General features: G+C 49.6%; 1 protein-coding gene across 8 annotated transcripts in view; it reads left to right on the top strand.

Moving 5' to 3' along the window:
• The window catches only part of Eri3 (ERI1 exoribonuclease family member 3), a 128849-nt gene that overhangs the window by 91537 nt on the left and 14096 nt on the right, over positions 1 to 23216 (top strand). For 4 of the 8 annotated variants that reach the window (XM_060379739.1, XM_060379738.1, XM_021633389.2 and 1 more), the window contains one exon: positions 10714 to 10813. The exons of 1 other annotated variant lie outside the window; for it this stretch is intronic. In XM_060379739.1, the coding sequence (XP_060235722.1) occupies positions 10714 to 10813 (100 nt within the window). Of the gene's footprint in view, positions 1 to 10713; positions 10847 to 23216 lie in introns of all 8 variants that reach the window. 3 more of the 8 variants (XM_021633391.2, XM_021633387.2, XM_021633386.2) reach the window with 1 other exon arrangement.

Genomic DNA, 23216 nt, shown 5'->3' with positions numbered 1-23216 from the left:
GTGGAGGATGTTCTTGAACTTCTTCTGGTACACTGAGATGCATGTATGCACCACTGTGCCCAGTTGAGGCAGTGCTGGAGTTTGAACCCATGGCCTCATGCATGCTAGACTAGTACTCTGTCAACTGAGCTACATCCTCAGCTCAGTTTTTATAGCTTTGTAACCATAAGATCCCAATGTAGATTTTCTGCCACTTGGTCTCTGGCCTCTTTCCCGGATCTTTGGCTCAGGTTCTCTTAACATTTACCACTACTCAGTGTGCACCCTATGTGAAGCATACTGTTCCTGCCTCAGCCATAGTAACAGCTGATATGTCTTTTGGAGCTCGAACTATAGCTACAAATTAAGGATTACTTGTGTTGCTTTATAGTTAGTATTGTCTTTGTCCCGTAGACTTGAATCTCTCAGAGGTCAGAGCTCTCTCTGTGGCTGTATGCACATGTAGGCTCTCAGTAGATACTGACAATGGGTCAGTGTGGTTCTGAAGCCTAGATCCTTCCGTTCTGTTACACCTGGGTGGAGGACAGACTGTTCAGCAAAGGATATATGGTGACTAGGATGGTGGAGATGGTTTAAAGAGTAGGTTCTTTGGGCCCCAACTCTGAAGCCTCATCTGACTCCACAGGCTTCCATTCTTACTGAGCAGTCTTACCCAACCCCAGCTGCTTTCATAGGACTTTCTTGTCTCACTTTAGAACAAATGAGCTCTTTGCCTGTATGGCATCAGTATTTGCACTGAAGGCCATCTGGGTCCTTCTCCGTGATGTCTTTCCAGGCTTCATTCCTTCACCAAAGTTCTTGGAAGATGTTGGCCATCACAGTGTTGTTTTGCAAGTGTGTTTATGTATCTTTCCTTTTGCCTCATGGCTGTTCGAGTGTACTGGCCTGGTCCACTGGACTTGGTTATCTCCAGTACAGGGCTTAGCTCACAGTATTTGCTAAAACCAATCAAACAAAAAACCACTATGTGAGCAATCCGGACAAGAGGGAGAAGGATCTGGAGTGAATGTTTTGCAGCCCCTCTCTGTGTTCTTAGGGAGGAAGAAAGTGAAGGTGTGTGTGCTGTGTGTGAAGGGTGGGCAGATCGTGGTGGCACACACTCAATAAAGGATTATATTTTAATTTGGAAAGCACTTTAGAAACTTAAAGTGCTTTGCCTAAGTGCTGACTGCTATTAGTGTCTCCTTTTTATTAGGAAAAAGGACATGATTTTTCTCTTTTATCTTCAGGCTTGTCCAACTTCTGAGAGTCAAACTTAGCAAAATGCCTGCCCCTCACTGAGGACTAGTTACATGCCAGGTTCAAAGCTTTGGACTTGAAACACAGAATTCTGCTTTGCAGACTGGTTCTGACACCCCTGAGGGGATTAGCCCTAACAGCTCAGTATCAGGAGAGGGGGTGGGAAAGACAGGGTCGGTCATTTGACATAGTTCAAGCCCAGTCCCCAGCCTTTCCTCTCTCCATCTAGGCTCGGGTGGGGAAACATAAGAACTTAGACTGATTGGGAGACATGAGAACAACCCAGTGGTTATCAAAACCCCACTTGTCATGTAATGTGAAGGGCCATTCTTCAGAGAAAGAGCTGGGAAGGAATGGCCCTATCAAGAGTTGGGTTTGTTCTGCTGTCATCAGGGCTGATGAAGGGCTGATGAGACCAAGAGACAAAGGCTCAAGTTGCTGGACCGAGGGATGTTAGAGCTGGCAGAGACCGGGTCAGAGGGGCGTGTGTGCAACAGTAGCAGGAGGAATTCTAGTGTGGGAAGCAGAGACTTGCCCTGGGCCTTACAAGCACTGTAGAGGGCCTTGCCGATCTAAAGGAAAGGTGCCACCCCTCCTACAGAGTGATGGTTTGATGCTGCAAGCTCAGGCAGTGGGTCTGGAAGCCCAGCTGAGCTGTGCGGCCTCTTTCCTGAGCAGCTACATACAAGCTGGATACCCCGATCTCAGTCTGGATTATCACTGGCAGCGCTAGATGCTGAAGGTTCTGCTCATGGCAGGGGCACTGGGAGGTGAAGACTGGCTCTGCTTGTTAATGCCCTGCAGTCCCCATCCTAATCTGGCCCTAATCTGGAGGTAACTAAGATGGGGGTGGGGGGGCTACATTGAGCCTACTGCCTTAACTGGATTTTCATACCTCCTGTTGTTAATTATAGAGATGTAATAATGTGATTAGTGCACGATTAAAAAAAATCCCTGATATGATTACCATGGATTTAATATCACATGATATATCATTATATCGTTATACAGTGACAGATGTAATTGAAATACACTTATTGGAGCCGGGGGTGGTGTTTCATTCAATCCCCAGCACCCCAGGGAGGAAAGGGCTGGCTAAAAAAGAAGCAGTGAGAGAGGAAATTGTAATGAAAACAAAGAAAACTCACAATGTAGCTCTCACTCCAGGCAGGTGGCTCCTGCTGGCCTATTTGCCTTAGACAATGACAGTACACAGGCAACTCTGGACAGGCTGGCTTCCTCTGCAGGGGCTCAGGCAGCATAGCTCAGGAAGGTCTTATCTTGTTCCCTCCCTGTAAACCTTGGTGTCCCCAAGTCGCCTCTGACTCAGCAAGTTACTCCACCTGAAAGTACTCAGGACCCTAATGGTATCGAATGAGTTGGCAGCTGTCTTCCCATTCTTAGAGCCGAGTACCAAATGTTGTGGACTGTAGACCTTTGGTACAACCCCTGCCTTTGCTGTGGTGGTGACCTAGCACACACCAGGCAGCTGTCGTGGTGTAGGCAGTGTAAGGTTAAGTACACGGAGAAGCTAATTATTCTACTTAAGTTCTGTTGATTGGCAGAGGTGGAGGCAGCTGCCCCTGAGGATGTTGGTAGCCAGAGAGCACAGTTCCAGCTGGACTTGGGAATGTTGAGTTCTTATTGCCTGACACAAGCGCCCGTCCTATTGCTGCTGTAGGCATTCTGGCCAAGCTTCTGTTGGCCTAATGAGTGGAGTGGGGCTCCCCATAGCTGAAGAGCTCAGGAAGGGAGAAGGGAAGCAAGAGTTGTTTTCACACAGGCATGTTTCACATAGTCAGTTCCATGAGTCGCTGAAGGATTTCTGTTCTATTGGGTGAGGAGAGATGGTTCTTGAAGGACCCTAGGTAGGTGAGAGTTGCAGCTTCCTGTACACACAGAAACTGTACTCTTCTCCTTTCCTTTCCTTCCTCTTCCCTTGGTAGAGCACCAGGAAATAACAGTGCAGCCATTGCTCTTAGGAGGCTCCAGTAGATTTGTAGTAGATTGGCAAAGAACTTGAATGCTGCAGGTGCTGTTCAGACTGTAGGTGGATTTAGAGTCAGGAGAGACCACAGGAAGGCACTCTTGAGTTGAGTGTTGAAACAGAAGCAAAAAGTAGGCAAAGGTTGGTGCTTACCATTGCTTGAGTAAGCATGAGACACAAAATTACAATGGCAGGCTTGATGGCAGTAAAAAAGACAACTCATACATTCTGGCTTAGCCTACCAGTTTGGTGGTGGGGGAACCCAGAAGAAGTAGTTTGGATAGATGTTGGCTGTGTTCTAAACATACTGAGAATCAAGTGCATATGGAGTCCACATGGAAAGGCTAAGAAAGCAGTATGTGCGTTTGGCATTTAGGTAGCGATAAGAAATACAGACAAAGGAGTTGAGGAAATCACCAAAGGAAAGTGGTACCAAGTAGGAAAAGCTAGGAAAGGAGAACAGAGGGGGCTACATACTAGATGGCCAGCTGTAGAGGACATTTTGTGCAGGAGTGTGAGGACCACGGTAGAGCTGCAGAAACTGAGAGAGCTGAAAGTCAAAGAGAGCATGAGAAGGAAGGGTTTCAAAGATGGAGTAAGTTCCAGGCTGCAGAAGACAGCTAAGAGCCTGCAGCTATCCATAGACTATCCATAGACGAGAACAACAAGGTGAGGATTGTTGACCTTCCTAGGACCTAAGTGACATGACAGCGAGTGCGGGAGTTTGGGAGTGGTGGAGAGGAAAGTGCAAGTGACAACTTTGAGAAGTTCGGTTGTTAACAGATGGGCTGTAGGTGGATAGTAGTGTGGAACTTGTGAGCACTTTAAAAAGTATAGTTTTTAAGGGGACGGGTATCATTTAAACATCTTCTATGCTAATTCACTTAATCCTCAGAGCAACTCTATAGAATTGGAGCTGTTGTTATCCTTCACAGAGGAAATTAGGACTCAGAGAAGTTCTGTGACTATGTAGAGATTTAAACAAATGCTTCATTGCAAACAGAAAGAAGCTAATAAAAGATTGGGTTAAGGAATCTTCTTCTTCTTTTTTTTTTTTTTAGTAAAAAAATTAACCATTGACAATTTTGTACGTGTATATCTGTATGTTGGCTGCATTGCCCCATTACACTCTCTCATCCCCACCCTGTTCCCTCTGGACCCCTTCTTTCCAGTTGGTCCCCCTTCTACTCGCTGGTCATTTTAGGCTGCAGATTTAGAATGGAGCAAGAACCTGAGAGGTGGGAAGGGGGGGGACACATAAGGCCCAAGTGTGGATAGGCTGTAGACAGAGTGTGCCCTGTGAGAAAGGAGAGGTCAGAGTAGGTGGGCAGGAGCAGCCTCTTCATAAGAGCGGGCATATGCATGAAGGAATTCTGCCAGGGACTGATTATCTTTGTGAAAATAGGAAAATAGGTTTGGGGTGCCATGGAGTATGTGCTAAGATGGTGATCTTGACTCCATAGTGACCACTTCCTACATAAAAATGTAGTTGAAATAAGAGTCAACGATTTGAGCCTACTAGAAAAGGGACTGAGGCCAGAAGGGATGGGCAGACTGTGAGTACAGTGGAGGCTAAAGCAGAGGGAGAGAGAGATTACAAAAGTTATATGTCTCTGAGATCAAGGGGATCTGTCAAGATGAGAGTTCAGAAAGGAAGCGGTCTGGTGATGATGAGGCCCATGTTATGGCTGTGGGGAAAGATGGAAAGAGGCAGAAATAGCTCATTATAGATGGTCATTGGTGAGGACCAGGAGTCAGTAAGTTGAGAGGTAAAATTTCTACACTGTGTTATTCTGTAGATATGCCCATAGTGATGATCATTTGGAATAAAGTCCCACAGGGAGAGAAATAGTCTAGAAGCAACAGGAAAGAAGAATTTGAAGATACCTGCAGCGTATATGGAGTAAAGAGTAGGTACTGGATTTCCAATTATTACCCCACTTCTGATCATTCCCAAATTTAATGATCCCAACAAAAAGATTCTGGGAAGTTGAGTCACGTGAAAACACAGGCTCTTGTGTGGGTATGATCCAGCTGGCTCTAGCACACTGTGTGGCTGGAACAGCCAGTGGCTGGCTGGCACCTCCCTCCTTATCCAATCTCATAGATTCTCTTTGTGGCCTCTTGGAGGGTTATTTTGAACCTCTTCACTTTTTGACTATCCTAGGACAGTCTCAGTGATTTTGCTGTCCTGGGATGGCATCATTACTTGATAGCAGTGCAGGCGTGGACAAGTATTCCAGCAACTGGGACGGAATCTGCCTAAGCATTTTTGCAGTAGTCTTGTAGTGTGAGTATTTCTGCACTACTGTGGAAATGGTCACAAAAACCCATCCTGTTTCCAAGGAAGGGGAGGAGACATAAACCTGTGATGATGGGACTGACTATAGCCATCTTTGGAAAACCCATTTTTTTCCAGTTGGTGTTAGGCTGAACCTGTAAAAGGAGAGAGTAGAGTTCTTAAAGGTGGCTCATGTCTTAGGTGATGACAGCACAGGTACACAGAGAAAAAAGTGTCATCTTCTCTCTCTGTAGTACAGATAACCATGGCTCAGAAAATTTTAAAAACTCACTCAAGGTTATAGTGCTAACTTGCAGACCCAGAAGTCAAGGGCAGATTTGTCTGACACCTGAGCTGAATGCACTGCCTTTCTGCAAGGCATGGGCTGCTGGATATGCCCTAAGTACACATGGCGCAACCAGTCTGCATTTACTTGTGGCCCTGGGTACTCAGTTCACTGGCTGAGTCTTGGTCTCTTGTCCTGGGAAATGGCATACAGTCTTGGGTATGAAGGGTTTCAAGTCATCCAGAGGTGTTAAAGGCTTCTTTCCTTGTCAGCAGAGTACTGGCTATGTTTGTACATGGTGTTCTGGAAGTTAGTAAGTAGTCTGCTTTTGTCTGCAGTCTGAGCTAGGTTCTAGCTTTTACCCAAGGTCCTTCCTGCCCTGTCCACCCACTGTCAGGTAGCGTATGGGTGGGCAGGGACAACAGAGCAGCTGTTGATACCTCTTCTTTCCTCTTTGAAGGATCTGATGCTGCTGCCGTTGAGGGCTACTTCATCTATTAAACCCAATACACTTGTCGCAGCTGCTAAGCCCCCGTAAGCCGCCGGGCGCCGTGTTTGTGATGGGACTGACAGTGCATGGAGGAGGCTGATTATACACGATTCCATTTCGCGGGCCCAGCAATGTAATTTCACAGGGCGATCAGCGTTTGCATGTAATAGCAGGCTGTGCTGAGGTGTCAGAATATTAAAGGCGCTAATGGCAAAGCTCCCTGTTACACAGGGGGCCACCCGCCGCGCCTACAGCAGGGCTGTGCAGCAGGCCCGTCGCAGATGGCTGGCCACTAAGCTAATGGGGCAGCAGCCAAGGCAGGCAGAGCCACAAGAGGGGAAAGCCAGCCGGGAGCAGCTCGGCACCTGCTTCCCTGCGCATGGAAATTACAGCGGCCCAGGGGAAGGGAAGTGTGCGTGCCTGCCTGACAGGGTAGGGTGGGTTGGTTCAGTAGATACTGCGTCGTTCAATCCAACTCCACCTGTCCTCCTGGCTCAGCGTTTGAGTGCCTGCCATGGACAGAACTTAGAAGCTACTGTCCTTACACGTCATCTTCCTCTCTTAGCAGTCATCCTTCCACTTGCTGCACCCTCTGGCCAGGCCCCTCAGGAGTTAGCTGCTAACCGCACAGCTGGGAGGTGGGCCTCGATGGCTGAGAGGCGCCATGAGGAAGCAGCAGCCAGAGAATTTGAAACAGCTCGGGGACAGGGCGTGGACAGAGCTCTCAAAACAGGTCCCTGTCCCACACTACTCAAGATTAGGCACACCTGGCCGCTGCCTTCTTTCCCCACAGGTTGAAAGGACAGGGGCAAGAAGAGGAAGCCTCTCCCCACTCCTGCCATTCTCCTTTGTCTTGGCTGCATCTTCTGCCTGGGCTGAAGTGCTCTCTGTCGGCTACACTCAGGCCTTCCAGTAACATTCCTCCTAGCCCTTCCTAACCTAGCTTTCCTAGCTTCCTCCAGCCATACACAGGCTCAGCCTCCTGTTCTGCTTGGTTGCCCGGTGACAGCCTTGACTTGACTTTCCAACCAGAGTCCTCGAATCATGACTTGTATACCTTGCCCTGAGCAGGACTCCTGGAAGAGCTCTAAGTTTGTGTACTGATGTAGTCTTTTTAGGATAGCAGGATGGCAGTCACTGGAGGCAGGGGACTCTGGCATGTGTGGGTGTGAGCATGTACATAGTTGCTGAATACTCTCTGATGAATATTGCTGAATATGGGAGGCTTCCAAAGGGACAACCAAGGTGTGGGTCCAGGGGCAGAGGGGCAGCAGATGTGAGAGGTCCAGAGTACAGTGACGGGAACCTAAGTTGCATTGCTGTAAGGGCCTCAGTGTCTCTGCATTGTCTGTGACTATGACTGCTAGCTCTGCCTGATAGGTACCCAAGATGACGGGTTTGGTTTGGTTGTTTTTTTTTTTTTTTTTTTTTTTTTTTTTGAGAGGGGTATTTGAGGTGCTGGGCTTAGGCTGCTTCTGTGAGGCTGGTGGCTGTGTCAGAAGGTTAAGCTCTGGTGAAGAATGTGCCAGTGTTCTCAGCAGGGGCAGCAGGAGGAATCCCAGGCTGAAGGAGAGCAGTTTTAATTAACCGTTTTTAATATCATTTTGGACTTTGGCTGGTATGTGAAGGCCCCGCTGGAAGCAGCATTTGTAAAAATTAAATCCCTCTTATTAGGAGCTTGGCAGACCCATGTGCACATGCCACCCCTCCTCCTGGCCCATACCCCCTGAGGAAGTGCTGGATGAGGCCGTGTCTCAGCAGCAATTGGTTATCATGCCTTATCTAGGAATATGAAACTGTGCAGCATGACACCACAGCCACAGTGGAGACACCAATTCATCTCACCCTTGCTCTGACAAGCTACACTGCCCTTCCTGAAAGGCATCTGTCAGGCAGGTCCAGGCTGTACCTTGCTTGCTACTTCTCTCCTGCCTGGGGCTCCCGCTTGCCCTGGTCCAGCCTGGTCCTCCTGGTCTTTGCTGTCCTCCATCCCCCTTGTACACATCCTAGCCGGTGAAGATCTTGGGGAGTCGTAATTACGGTAATAATCTAATCATGTTGACGTAGGGGGCAAGCATCTAGTGTTATCTGAAGTGGTCTTTGCGCGTAGCTGCGATAAGGCTCAGGATGACGTGCAGATAGCGTTGAGATGCCCTGTCCTCAAGCTACAAGCAGAGTGGAGGGGCCGCCACAGCCCTGCCGCCCGCCGCTTTAAGCCGGGAAGCGACAGCACCTGCTAATGCAAGTGTTTAATATTTGATGGGCTGGGATAAAGCAGGATCACCTTCGAATTGAATTGAGTGTCAGCCGAGAATCTATTACTGAAATTCGGGTGTGATTTGACAGCAAAGTAGACGATGTTATTCTTCACTAGTTACTGCAATCTTCTCCCCGACATCACTTAAATATTTTTTTCTTTGCTTGAGTAAACACACATTATCCTTCTTTTTTTCCCCCTTCCTTCCTTTTTTCCTTTTTCAAGGGGGGAAAAACCCATCCAGCTTGCCTTCTCCAGTCTGATAGAGTAGATTGTTATTTCTTTATTTGTCCTATTAAATGGAATTTCTGATCGTTTAATCCGGCCATTGTAAGTGATTTTAAAGTACTTGAAAGGCAGCCGCCACTGCTCTCTGGCTCACTGCGCTCCAGCCTCAGCTGGCCATGCTCAGCAGTTTCCCCAGCTGTGCCCACCTACTGGCTGTGTCCTCTCTCTCTCTCTGCATCCTCTTGCTGCATGTATCCTCTTGTTGCCTACATCCAGGCTCTGCCAGTGTGCTCTCTCCCAACCCCATCCTTCAGTCCCACACTCAGCGTCCGATTAGTGGCTATAACTGTGACTTGGGAGAAGGTAGAGGAGAGTTGGCTGGAGTTGAGCTGTAGCTGGTCCCTCCGTGGTCAAGGGAAACAGCTTTGGAAAGTACTGAGTTTTAAATTGCATTGGCTCCTAGTCTCCTAGTGCCTGTGGGCTGGGTTCCTAAAGCTGGAAAGGAAAGAAACTGGCCCTCTGCCTACCTAGCCTCTGGGCCCTACACAGTCCCCTCTATCCCCAACACACACACACACACACACACACACACACACACACACACACACACGCCTTGCTTTTGACCCTATACTGGGTCTTCTCTGTGTAGGAGTGCTGGGTCCAGATGTAGGTGGGCGCTCCAGCGCTTATTTAAGCATGGCTGGCAGGCATTTTGGTTCTGTCACCAGCCTCAACTCACCTAAGTTTCATCCCCATTGCCACTGTCTCACATGCTCTCACCTTCCTGCCATTAGAGGAGGGTCAGCTTTGTGTTCAGTGACTTTTGAAGTGAAGGGATAGGTAAATGTTGTATTTGATATCAGGCCCGCTGGCGGAAGCCCAGGACTTTTTTTTTTTTTTTTTTTTTTGGCAGGCTCAGAAGGAAGAAATCCCCCTCAGCCACATTGTAGAGGGCTAAGTCACATAGATCAAATCACTTTCTTCTGGGCCTCAGTTTCCTCATCTGTGACATTAGACCTCTCATGCCAGTGAGAGAAGAATCTGCTGGCCCTGCCCCACTGAGGGAAGGCAGGTCCTGTCCTGCCATGCGTTCCCCACAGAGGGAGTCCAGATGGTATGACAGAGAGTGGAAGGGGCGGTGGAGCTGCTGGGGGCCTGAGTAGATCGATGCCCCCAGCACTCTCTCCCCAACCCCAGGAAAACAATTAAGTACAGATCAATGGGTGGCCGCTTTGAATATGCATAAGTGAGCACTTGACCTTCAACAGAACACACACACATTCACACTCACACACACACATGCACACACACACACTCACAACACACCCTGTATTTCCCTCACTGATGCTTGAGTTGACCTAGTGACCTTACTTCTTTTTCATTGAGCTCTCACACAGCACTTAAAGCTTTTCACAACTTTGCCTATGCAGAATCAAAAACAGTGTGACCATAGGCATGTCATTGGCCAGTTCCTATTTTGTTTTTTCTGTCTGTGGAATAAAATTTGGAGACACTGATCTCATAGGTCCTACCTGAGACCAGATCTTTGTAACCAGTAATACCAAGGGAAGGAGCCCAGCACAGTTGTGGTGCTCTAGAATGGGAATATGTGGAGGGGTGGGGTGGGGGTGGGGTGTGCTCTGATAAGGGAAGACTCCTCATAAAGACCTTAGCAAGCCAGAATTATAGAAAGGAGCCCTGCAGGGGTCACCCCTCAAGGATGGCAGCTGCTGAAGGGGAAAGCCCAGGAGAAAGAAGACATCAGAGAAAGAAGGGGTCTGGTGGGAAGCAGCTTGATAAAAAGGGAACGTGGTGAGGGGGCTCTAATGAGGTGGTATTACAAGTCCCTGAGGGGAAGAAGTGGGAATTTGGGAGAGACTTGGTGAGTGGGATTTGCTCAGTGGTCAGGACCTTTTTTAATGACTCTTAACCTCCTGTCTTCCAGGCTTACAGCTTCGCCATGGGCTGCTGGCCCAAGAATGGACTACTAGACATGAACAAGGGCCTCAGCCTGCAACATATAGGCCGGCCCCACAGCGGCATTGGTCAGTCCCTCCACAAATCCCCCTGGCAGCTCGGTCAGTCCCCTGCCCGCATGCCTCAGCCTCTCCCCCTGCCCCCACCCCAGCAAACAGAGGGTTTCTGTGTCTCATTCAGTATCCCAATCCTATGGAAGGTTCTTGTCATTGGCTGGAGGGAGGAGGTAGGGGGGCCAGAGTGAGGACTTTATGGATTGGAGCAATTAGAAGGGACCTCTCAAAACATTTCAGAGGAGACTGGAGTATAGGTTTTGGGTGAGTCACAGGTGGTCTTAGATTCACAGTGCTGTCGTCTGTCCCCATTGCCTGCATCCCTAGTGGGCAGTGTCTTCAGAGATGTGGGCACATGTCAGCCTACCCACCCCCCTGTGGAGCTGGAGGAGGCTGTTTAATATTGTTTCAAGTCTGTGGCCACTAAACTGGACGATCAATGGGAGTTAAGGAGATGAATTATTTAAACCTCACCAGCTTTTAATTAGTCTAGGTCCTTCTGACCGATGACTTCGTCCACTGGGTATTGACTCCCCCTTAGGAGCAGCAGCCTCCACTGAGCAGTGCCTGGGTTGGGAGGGGCCACTTGGGGTAACAGGTGGGGTAACACTCAGGGATTTCTGCTTGGGAGAAACTGGAGTGGCTGTAGTTACAGAGTTGGCAGCTCTGTAATCTTCTGATACATCAGTGTGAATATGTGTCTGAGGGAGTAGCATGTCTGTCTGTGTGTGTGACAGCTTGCCTGTATGTCTGTGAGTCTGAGCATAAGGTGTCCATCTTTGTGCATGCCTGTTAGAAGAGGGTGTATGCTTAACAGTACAACCATGTTTATTTGAGGGCACGTGTCTGATTATGGAAACAGCCACCAGCCTGCGTGTATCTGTCAGAAGAAAGTCTTTTTTTTCTGTGTCTCTTATTCTGTGTGTGGTGTGTGTGCAGATGTTCCAAGGACACAAATGACCAGCTGTAGGCATTGTTCCAGGGGATGGAGCCAGGGTGGTCCTGGTGACATATTATGGCTTCATTAGAACTTGATTACTTTTGACAAGGTATCATCGGTAAAGGGGTAGAGGGAGAGAGAAACATCAGAATGGTAGATGGTCTCAGCCACTTGCTACAGATTAGCCCCCTTACCCATTCCACATCTGTCAGTGCCCAGTGGGTGCTCAGCATGCTGCAGAGGGAAAGAGCCTGAAATGGGTGTTTCCCAGCCAGATGCTCAACTGTTGTGGTAGAAACGTCTGGGAAACTAGGGAAGCTTCCCTTTTCTGAGTTGCCAGGGTATCTACTTCATCTACAGCACAGTGATTCCTAGGATGCCCTCTGACCTTGCTAGGCACCCAGGGGAGAAAGGTCTGCGGTTCTGGAGGTACCCTGCTATAACTGCTGTTCTTTCCCATAGAAGGTTTTCCATGTAGCCTAGAAGAGACACCAAACCCAACTAGGTGATAAATCTTGAGGGTTGAATGGAAAATGTACGAGGAAAAAATACTTGAGTTGAGATCTTGAAGAATAAATAAGTTTTCTATTTATTATAGAAAAGCATAGGAGTAGTACTTAAGCAGGGAACAAGTGTGTACAAAGAAAGCCTGAAGACCTGAAAGAGCCCATCATATTGGGAAGACAAGTTTAGACATCAGCAAGCAGTTTCCTAAGACGGAATATTAGTAAATAGCTAGAAGCAGAGTCTTGGATCCTGGTTAAAAGATGATTCTTCCCTCCCTGAATATAATTCAGAGGGATGTTAGAAGACAAAAAGAATGACATGATCAGGACTCTGATTCAGAATTAGAACAGCAGTTTGTACTGCACGAAGCTAGCTCTTAGTAATTGCTCAATAAAATCTTGTAGCTAGATGGATGAAAAGCTAGTGAGTAAATGGATCAGTGGGAGAGTGATGGAAAAGGGAGAGGCTAGGGAGAATAGGACCACTGAAAAGACTTGCATCCATTCAAGGAAGGGGGGCTAGCAGCAATGGAGTCTGGGGGTGGCCTGTGGTAAAGCATCCTCCACAGCGTTGAGCTAAGTGTCCCGCTTCTGTATGTCTGGACTAGGGTGTGTTTATGAGGAGAACAACTTTCTCTTGCTACTCTTTGTTGCCTCTTGAGGCTCAGTGATAACCTTCCTTGTCTGTTCTCCTGGGTTAGGACTCCTGAGGTGGCCTCCCATTTAAAGAACATTTTCCTCTCTGGCCCAGGAGGCATCTGACAGCTCTGAGTAATGGTGAAGCCAGAAATAGTTCTAGCTTTCCTGTACAGAACCCTGAGACCTCAGCTGAGGGGCAGTGCTGCCAGCCTTCTGGGACAGTGGGAGGGGCCAGTGAGCAACCCAGGGAAAGGCTTGTATTTGGCCCATCCCAAGGTAGGTGCTCAGGGAACTCCCTCTCTATGGCCTTGCCAATGACAGAGGCTGCCAGGGCACTGGCCCTTCTTGGCACTTGGTCTCTGCAATCTGAATGAAGAGGGCAGCCCTGCCAGCTCCTGGCTAGCTCCGAGGTGTGGGTAAGGGTGCTTGGAAGGGAGGGAGGACGGAGGGCATTAATTGGGCTGGGAGAGGCAGGGAGGGGAGGCGTGGGTTTTGAGCAGTGAGGTTAATGGCCCTCGCACCAAAGAGACAGCTTTAATGAGCTTCAGCTGGCGGTGCCCCGAGTTACTGTGCGTGCTAAAAGGGTCGGCTGTAAGAGTTTGATGTGGACTGCTTCCCAGCCCTGGGGTCAGGGGTCAGCTCCTGTCACTGGCCACTCAGGCTGGTCCTCAGTGACATGGTGCTAATTAACTGTGTGAGGAGCTGCCAGGCTGGAGTAGGGAATGGTATGTATATTATTGGGTGGGGGTGAGGCGGCATTGGGTGACGCGAGACAAGAATTGTGCAGATCCCACCACTTAGCCATCTCCAGACTCTGATTGGCTCTTCCACAATGCCATGGGGCTATGACATTGATGATGTGGAGGTACTCAGAGTGCAAGGAGGCAGGCTTGCTGCAGGGGTGGGGTGACAGGAGGAGGACAGCGAGATAGGCTATGGGACAGCATAGGTGGGAGGAAGGCCAGACGAGTGCGTATCTTGAGTTGTTTGAGGGGAGCCATGGGAGTGTTTGGGGCGGTTCGGATTTGAGCTTTGAGAACGGTCTGCTGTTTTGTTTGGGGAGGACTGACGAAGAAGAGTCTGCAGGACAGGGAGGCCAAAAGAAAGGCACAAAAAGGTGATTGAGAGCCAGAGCAGCACTGAAAAAGGGTCAAGGATCCAGGTTAGACTTTCTTTCAGCCATTAACTGCTTGCTTTGCAGCTGTTGTGTGTCCAAAATTATGACAGGGCCACAAGTGAATTGGTATAGAAGACATGGTACCTGGTATCCACGGAAATTTCAAGTAGAATTTTGAGCTTGGCATTGGGGACTGAAGGAGATGACAGTTTAGGAATGGCGAAGGAGCATCCAGAGATGCTAGAGCACTGAGCAGGAAGACTTTTAGACAGTTATGAGCAAGACATTTTAGTAGGGAGGGGGTCGGTTTGGCTTTGGAAGCCTAGTGTACGAGGCAGGGCTGCAGTGGCAGAGCTGCTAACTGTAGCCAAATTCCAAGGCTGTGTAGCTCTGTCAGCACCCTTGATTAGCTTGTCTCCAAGGCAGGACAGCCTCACAGTGACTGCTGAGTTGTCTGCCTTTCTTTCATTTCATCAGAGTCAGCAAAGTGTTCCTATTGTTTTATATAAACTAATTTCCCTAATACTCATGTGAGGGTAGGTATCACCTTTCCCTTCTTAGAGATGAAGACTCTGAAGCTCAGCTGAATGATTTGCTTAAAGTCCCACAGCCAGTTGAACTGAGGAACCAGGGTTAAATAAATATCCAACTTCTCAATCCCTGTGCCCTGCCAGTGCTGCTCCTTTGCAGTGTTGAACTTTGTGATTGCTTTGACTTGAAAACAACAACAACAACAAAAACCTGGATTCTGGGAATCAAACTCAGATCCTCATGCTTGAGAGAAACCACCACACCCACTGGACTTTCTCCTCAGCCTTCACACTCCCTCTCCTTCTCCCTGTTTTCCTTAAGATTATGGGAACCTTATAGGCCTGAACAGCTGAAGAAGGAAAGGCAGGCGCTACTGTCCATCAGCCCTGTTGAAACCTCTTTGCCCTGAAGCCAGAGTGCTGCACCTGCTGATTTGTGGGGATGCAACTCAGTGGTAGAACTCTTGCCAGCAAGAGCAAGGCCCTAGGTTCAGTCTCTAGCGCCAAAAGAAGAAGAAGAAAAAAGAGGACAAGGGAAGTGGGAGAGGAGGAGAAAAGAAAATCATACCAAGCCTTGGGTTTCTTCCCTTCTTTCCTTTCTGAAATATACACAGCAAGTAGCAGTCAAATCTGCTATAGTAACAGCCCACAGACTGCAGGTTTCAGCTGGCAAGAATAACTGAACAGACCCTGAAATCCAGCTGGGTGGCCCTGCTCTGTGGTCCTAGCCCCTCTGCTCTGAGGCTGCGGAGGGTCCTGCTGAGGCACACGGCACAGGTGGCATGGCCAGAGACCAAATGGACGCTCCTGGAGCTTGCTGCCCAGTATAGTTTGGCAAGAACTGAGCTGGCAGGTGGTGGCTGGGGGAGGAGGGGTGCCCCCTCTGTGGAAGGAAGTACTAGCCTGTGGTCTCCCCCACATGAGTGGGGTGTCTATCAGAGTCCAGTCAGAATGCATTAGCTCTGTGGCATGGATCTCATTAGTGCCCGTGAGAGGTGTCACTGCAGGAGAATCGTAGGCTCAGGGAGACGCTTGTACCAAAAGGAAGAAAGGACAGTGACAGCCTTTTCTCTGCCGCCAAGCTCACTGGGCCTCCCGCCCTCCTCCTCCTGGGGAGGGGGGTGCTGGCTAATGAGCTCAGCTGCAGTACAGCTTTGGCGTCCCCTCCTTGAAGTTTCCCGGGTCTCTCTGAAGACCTAGCCCAGGATTAGCACAGGGGGACACCAACCCCTCCTCCTGCCCAGCAGGGAGTTCCTTCTGATCACCCTGCTCCTCCACTGTAGAACGGGAAAGGGGGAGGGGCTAAGGTGGGGGAAGGGTGTTGCACCCCTGGAAATGCTCAGCTCCTTCTGCATCTCTTGGCAGTGACCATGTCCTCTCTGCAGAGGCCTCTTGCCTCCCTTTCTGCCATGATGTCTGGCCTGGCGGACATCTTTTCCCTATCCTGAGCTTCTCACCAGACAGGGGAAAATGTAAAGACTCTAGCTGGGGAGTCTGCAGGTAACACGTAGAGCCAACATGAAACACGGCTTTCTGGCTGAGCTACAAGGCTTTAGAATCAGCAAAAGATGATCTAAGGGCCATGGAGCATTGGTGGTAGGCCCCTGTAGATTTTGACGCCCCTCTTCTCACCTGTCCTCAACCATGTCTCACTACTTACCACCATTACTGTTTTGGTTTTGTGTAGCTCCCTGTCAGAGTGAAACCGAACTAGGGTGTCTTTCCCCATACCTTCCCCTGCTGTCTCCTTTCTGGTGTGGCCTGGAGAAAGTGAAGATCCAGAAAGTAGGTAGCCATAAATGATAATTATCCAGGTGCCCACAGGGTCTCCACTTCATACCTAGGTGGCCCCTGGGAGTGAGGGATATATGTCATTGGAACTGGATCTTGCCACTGATTCAGGCTGTAGTCTTCAGTGACGGTTCGTTCCAGATAGAAAAATGGATAGATAGACGCGTGAGTTGATGGATGGAGGAAGGTTCTGGTCTGTGTTCCGTGTGGGTGATGCATTGAAAGCCCCACAATCTTTGTTCCCTTCCTTCTTAGCCCCAGGCTGGCTTGGCCTCCCCTTGTCTCTCTCTGTATCTCCTGTCAGACCATCGCAGACGTAAATGACAAAGAAATCAGAAAGACAGATCAATGCTGGCCAAATTAGCACTTGCAGATAGACTGTGCGGGGATGTCAGCGCCCTGACCCCTGGTGATCTTGCAGCCTTCACCGCTGATATTATGCAAATTGCATCCATCTGGCAGGACCTGTGCGTGCTTGCTGCTCCTACTCAGAAGAGTAATGGGCTGGGGGTGGGCGGGAATGTTGGAGAAAGAGTCAGTGGCGTGCCTGTGTTTGTGAGAGCATGTGTGTGTGAGTGTGGTGCCCACCAAGCACTGGGCGGTGATTGAGTGATTGACAGGGCAGATAAGGGGCTGCATTGGATTCCTTTGGGCTAGGGGATTAGGAACAGCTACAGATGGGAGATAACTGGACTTCATTGCAGTTTATTTTCCTCCTTATCCCGTCTCCCCACCTTCACTTCCTGAAAACCACAATCTCTGTAGTTTGCGTTTTTTCATCAATATTTGCAAGTCATTACCACTGGTTTAAGGTGAGAGACAATGTCAGGGCCCAGAGCCATGACTGGCCTCTCTCTCAGTCCTGAATGGGTCCTGCACCCTGAGAATTAATTTCAAGAGTGTCTTACACATCCTGCCTTCAGGGATGTTTGCAGCTGCCTCCTCCAGCTCTTAGTCCTCAGGTGACAGCCCCATTCCTCACGACTCTGCCTCATCTGACCACAAGGCATTCCTTAAGCTAAGGCCCTACCCCTCACCTTAGAGGTGCTGTGTGACATTCCTGCCTCCATGTTTAGGGTGCAACCTAGGTGCTTCTGGCCTTGGCACTAGCTAGGCACCCTGAGGCAGCTTTCACTCTGATGCAGGGATATTTGTGAGGAAATGAAATCTCAGAAAGGTTGTCTCTCCCCTCGGGCTGTCTAACAAGAAAACAAGGGAGCTGGAATTTAAACCCAGATCTCCCCTATAGAAGTTGAGCACCATCCTGCCAGCACTGCACATGCCACCACAGCTGAACCCACTGAATGAGCCACTGTGGGCAGTGGGAAGATGACTTTCTTCAGATCCCAGTTTGTGCACATAGACTCAGACCTAGTCTCTGACCCGCCTGCCAAACTGATCTCTCCATTCCAGGCTAAGGGGATAAAAGCCGTTTAGGTTCCGTCCATGGGGACTCTGTGTCTGAGACAGTGGTACTACTGCAAGGACACACAGAGGATAGAATGTACCCAGCAACCGAGCCAGCCCAGAAGCCTGTCATAACATGTGGCACTAGGCCCTGTAGCCCAAGGACAGGGGCTGATGTGACTTGGGCCAGCTAGGGTATAGCTGTCACAGAGGCCCTCCAAAATTGGGTCCCTGCTGTACCCTCCCACCAGGCAGGGTTGGGAGCTGGGAGTGCTGGGGACATGTCCGAGGACATGTGTGCAAGGGGAACTTGTCCTAATGAGGAGAACATGGCTGCTAGTTAGGCAAGGGGCGGGCAGAAGCTGCAGAGCTGATTGAAGGCAGGGGCAGGGGTCAGACAATTAGGCCCAGATCCGGCTGTTTGATGTGAGTTCTGAGGCCTCAAAGCCTCCCTTCAGCCGGCTCCCTTCGCTCCCTCCTCTCCCTCCTCTTTCCTTTCTTCTTCTGCCCAAAGGCAGGAAGGATGGAAACGCTTATACTCGCTGTTACTATATTAAACCCTGTGTCAGGCCAGCAGGACCCCAGGACTCCTGCCTACAGGGGGCACTCTAAGCCCCCAGGAGGCTCCTTGGACCTTAGAGGGAACGTGTGGCCAAAGGCCAAGCCTAGGTCCTGGGAGCCCCGGAGTAGAGAAGCTCCGCCTCTCTCCCACCTCTGAGTTAGAGTGAATGAGGCTGCCCAGTGGGAAGTGGGCTCTGGGCTGTCAGGGCCACATCCTGGGCCAGCTTCTGCCCATCACCACCTATAGCCACTTAGTGATTTCTGTCCTGTTCTGGGGCTGAGGTTGAAAACATGGTTCACCTATGCACATACAGGGTCACACACATCTATAAACAGTCACTCCAAAGTCCTCATGTGTAAGATAAAGACACAGAGTTCAATAGTACTATCACCCTGGCAATCCAAATCAGAGCCTCCTCTACCCCAGATGTCATAGCCATACATACTGTCACAGGGCTCTGAGCATACTTTAGTCATACCCACAGGGTCTTTCTTGCACAGGGTCCTAGGAGCCAAGTCCCACCCCCAGGATAATTGGGAACAGCAGTTGGATTTGAAGGGAAAAGGTAACCAGGCTTTCCCAGTTCCTCACTCTTAGGAAATAAATAGAGCTGGTACTGACCACAGAGAGGAAGCCAGATTGTGGGGGCCAGTGGAGAAAGGGAGGGTGGGAGCAGAGATAAATGTTAGCTCATTTCTTCCGTAATTAGTTACTCCCTCATCCCCGCGTTGTAATTGTGAACAAGCTGTAATGTTTAATTAGTCTGTAAATGAAACCCCAATTTCATAATGGCCCGTCTGACAGGGCTAAGTGAGCAGGGGAGTAAGTGGAGAGGAGCCAAGCAGAGGGCCTAGCGTTGAGTGGGCACAATGGGATCACCTCTCTTCAGCCCTAGTCTGTCCTATGTGAGGAGCCTGTAGGAGTGAGGCCTGCCCTGTGCACACACATGCCTTCAGTCTCTCCCTGTGCTTCTTACTAAGAAGTAGGACAGAGGGAGGCTCCTTATAACCTCTTTGCCTCCCTTCCAGGTCTCTATAATCTGGGAGTTGTGACCCCCATGGGGGAGTCAATGATCCTTTCACAGGGGTCGAATATCAGATATCATGCATATCATATATTTACATTACAACTCATAACAGCAAAATTACAGTTATGAAGTAGCAATGAAAATAATTTTATGGTCAGGGTCACCACAGCATGAGGAACTGTATTAAGGAGTGGTAGCAGTAGGAAGGTTGAGAACCACTGCTCAAGTGACTTACACAGTCCCAGTGGGGGAAGCCGACTCGGGGTGACCCCAGCATGGATCATGCTCACCACTAGATTTGACCTCCCTGTCCTCCCTAATCCTACTGAGGAACCAGTGCTTAGCACGTGGAACCTCAGGATCTGGTCCTACATGCCTGCCAGAGGAAGCCAGTATTGACTTAGGCCCCTCCCATTCCGGTCCACTGCCAAGCAGAATCCAGCATCCACTGTGCTTACACCTCTGGCCAGACCTGCCTTGGAGGTGTCCTCACCGCAGCCTGTGGTGAGCTGGAGCTGCCGCAGGGGGGAGCCCCAGGCCCCCCTGCTGTCTCATTGGCCTCTCCCCCCCCCTCCACAACATGCTTACCAGTGTACATGCCCCCACCCCGCCTGCCACAGCCATAAATCTCAATTTACGAGGGCAGCTCTGGTGGGGGAGGAAGGCAGCTCTGCTAATGACGGTTCCTCAGCCGGATTTTTCATGTTGCACAGCCATAAATTTTTTAAGAACAGCATGGGCAGCACGTTAGCAAGTTAGCAAAGCTGCCTCCAAGCTGGCTGCCTGGCTCTGAGAGCGCAGAAACAGGTGAAGGAGAGCAAGGGAGGCATCAGCAGCTGGGGTGAGGGTAGCCACAGGCTGAGTCTGGAGGGGGCTAAGGAGGGTGGCCAAGTCACCAGGCTCGGGCAGCTGTGGGCCCTCAGACAGGTCAGGGTAAACCAAAGCAGTGAGCTCCAAGGAGCACAGGGTGGAATCAGGAGTGTGGTACACAGACCATGCGTGGCGTTTGGGAGCTGCTGATGGATGCCTCTGCTCCAGGACTTGACACCATGATGTACGGGGAGCCTGGAGACATATGGATTTTCCAAGTGGCCACTTTGAATAGAATTATAAACCCTGAGCATGTGCACAGTGAGACCCCATGCGTTCTCAGAGCTGTGCTTGCTTCCTAAGCCAGGGGCTTTTAGCATTGTTCTCAGGAGCTAGGGCCCTTGGTCATCAAGAGATCCCTAGGGAAATGCCCACACAGACTGTATATCTCATATATTCATGAGGCTAAACCCGTTCTGGTTGAGGCTTGTCCTTTACAGCTTGAGTGGTCCTGGGCAAGTCATTCTTGCCGTAAGAACTTGTGTTTCTTCTTCCTTGGGGTTGACAATGACACCGCACTCTCAGGCTTACTGAGAGTAAGCACTATGAAGCCCAGCCTTCAAGGAGCTGACAGGTGCATATTAGCTGCTTCCCAAGGACCAAGCCAAGTGCTCGCCTGTAGTCCCTGAAACGTAGATAAGTGAAGTCTAACGATACTGCCCCCACGGTGCGCAGCCAGCAGGACATCAGAGCTTTTGGAGCGGTGAGCCTCACACCACAGACAACTTTAAGAGGCCACAGTGCCAAGGCTGGAATCAAGCTGTTGAACTCAGCCAGGTTCACTCCTAGACTTGGCCAGACCCCCTTCTCCTCCATGTACTCTTCCACAGCACCCTGCACACCCTCTGTACAGCATTTAATCACCATTATAATTAAGAGTCACTGCTCAGAACTTGTTTGAGCTCCCTCTCCCCACTAGACCATAAGTTCCCTGAGGGCAAGAACTTGTGTGTTTTCATCTTGTGTCTCCAAAGCATAGCACAGTGCCTGACAAGAGTAGGCGGATAATAAATAAAATGTGCTGTTTTGAATTGAGTTAAATGGAGTTGAAATGGCCCTGGCCCACCCCTGGGTGCCAGCACAAGCAGAGGTGGCTAGGGAAGTGCCTGGAGCTGAGGTGATTCCCATTAGTCCTCATGATTAATTCACAGCCACACTGTGATGGAGTGGGCTTGTCCCCAGTCAGCGCCTCCACTGGGGCCCACCTGTTAGCGACAAACAAACAAAGGGGATAAATAATGCATTGGGAGCTGAGCCAGGCAAGGCAGCGTATTGAAATTAATAAGGATTAGCTGAGCAGCTTGAGGATAAAATATTTACCAGGTGGGACGGGGCTTAGGGGGCTGGCCCCCCTCCCCAGAGTCCCGAGGCACAGCTGAGCTGTTCTCTAGGGCATCATTGCCTAGGACTGGGGACCACCAGCACCAACACTCCCACTCTGCTGATAACGACATCCTTCCAGGTGGTTGCTTGGTGTTGTCTTGGGAGAACCGAAATGCTAGGGAGGAAGGGAGGAACAGACACCTCTAGCACTTGAGAAGCTGGAAACAAGGACCATGACTGATACTCAGAGCCTTGGCATGTAGAGGCGTTGGGTGGCAAATTTCAGGCTGGAGAAGGTTCATCTGTGATCTTGGGCTTATGCTTTCCCCTTACTCCAACTCTATACATCTTTCCTGAGGGGCCTCCGTGTAAATAACACCTCAAGTGGCATAGTGTCTAGCAGGAAGTGTCAGAAGCAGTCATGATGAGGAGGCCTATTTAGGTAACTGTGGGAACATACAGAAAAGATCCTGACACAGGCATGGGGCCAAGGTGCGATGACCCATAGGGACATGAGCCAGCCGAGGACCCAAGGAATGAGAAGAGTGCTGGATGCGAAGTTGGCTTCTGGACAAAGAAGAGCATGTGAAAGGGGCTGTACCTCCTGAGGGAGAACGATGAGACTAGAGGGATAAACAGGACCCCCAAAAGTTTGTAAAGGAGTTTAGGTTCTTTCCTAGGGGAGAAAACAACCACCTGAGGAAGTGGCAGTTGCTTTCAAGGTTTAATATAGCCCATTCCTTGAATTTATGGCTTTCTTCCACTTCCCAAAAGCTGGACTTAGAGCCATGCGCCACCATGCCACCATGCCTGACCTTTATTCTTATATTTTGAGGGTGGGAGTTGAGGGTGTGTGGAGGGCTGAGACAGCATCTCTCTAGAGAACACTCCCTGGTCTTAAAATCAGGGAGCTCCACCTGCCTCTGCCTCCCTAGTACTGGGATTAAAGGTGTGCATACCTGTATCGTATCTGACCTTCATTCTGTTTGTTGTTGTTGTTGTTTTGTTTTATGTAAATGAGTGCTCCTCTGCATGTACCCCTGCATGCCAGAAGAGGGCACCAGATCTCTTTATAGGTGGTTGTGAGCCACCATGTGGTTGCTGGGAGTTGAACTCAGGACCTCTCATAGAGCAGACGGTGCTTTTAACCACTGAGCCATCTCTCATTCTTAGATTTTTTTTTTCTTTTCTTTTTTTCAGACAGGATCTTACTACGTAGCCCCAGCTGGCTATGCAGCCAAAGAAGCCTTGAATTCTGCCTCTGCCTCTGCCTCTGCCTCTGCCTCACGTGTACTGGGATTTTAGATGTGTGCCACCACACCTGGTTTTATTCCATGCTGTAGACTGAACCTAGATCCTTACGTACGATAGGCAAACACTCTACTTAGCTACATCCCCAGGCTCCTTGCAGGCAAGTTTCTATATTTCATTTATCTAGCTTAACTCCTGTTAATATCTTTAATCACAGTACAGTTGTCAGCATTAGCAAAATTAGCATTGGCCCTGTTTTAGTTTGACCATGGTTTCCATTATTTCCCTTTTCTACTCCAGGATCATTGAAGGGATTTAAGATGGAATGAAATAACTAGAATCATGGTTTAAAAATACACCACTGTGGAAAGAATGGCAGTATTTTTGTTTTTACGTAAATGAGGCATGGTAGTAAAAATATAGACCTAGAGGTTATTGGAAAAGGGTCAGCAGGG

The sequence above is a fragment of the Meriones unguiculatus genome, chromosome 3, assembly GCF_030254825.1.
Source record: "Meriones unguiculatus strain TT.TT164.6M chromosome 3, Bangor_MerUng_6.1, whole genome shotgun sequence".
In the NCBI taxonomy this organism is placed as follows: domain Eukaryota; kingdom Metazoa; phylum Chordata; class Mammalia; order Rodentia; family Muridae; genus Meriones; species Meriones unguiculatus.
This window is presented reverse-complemented; position numbering and strand designations above follow the sequence as displayed.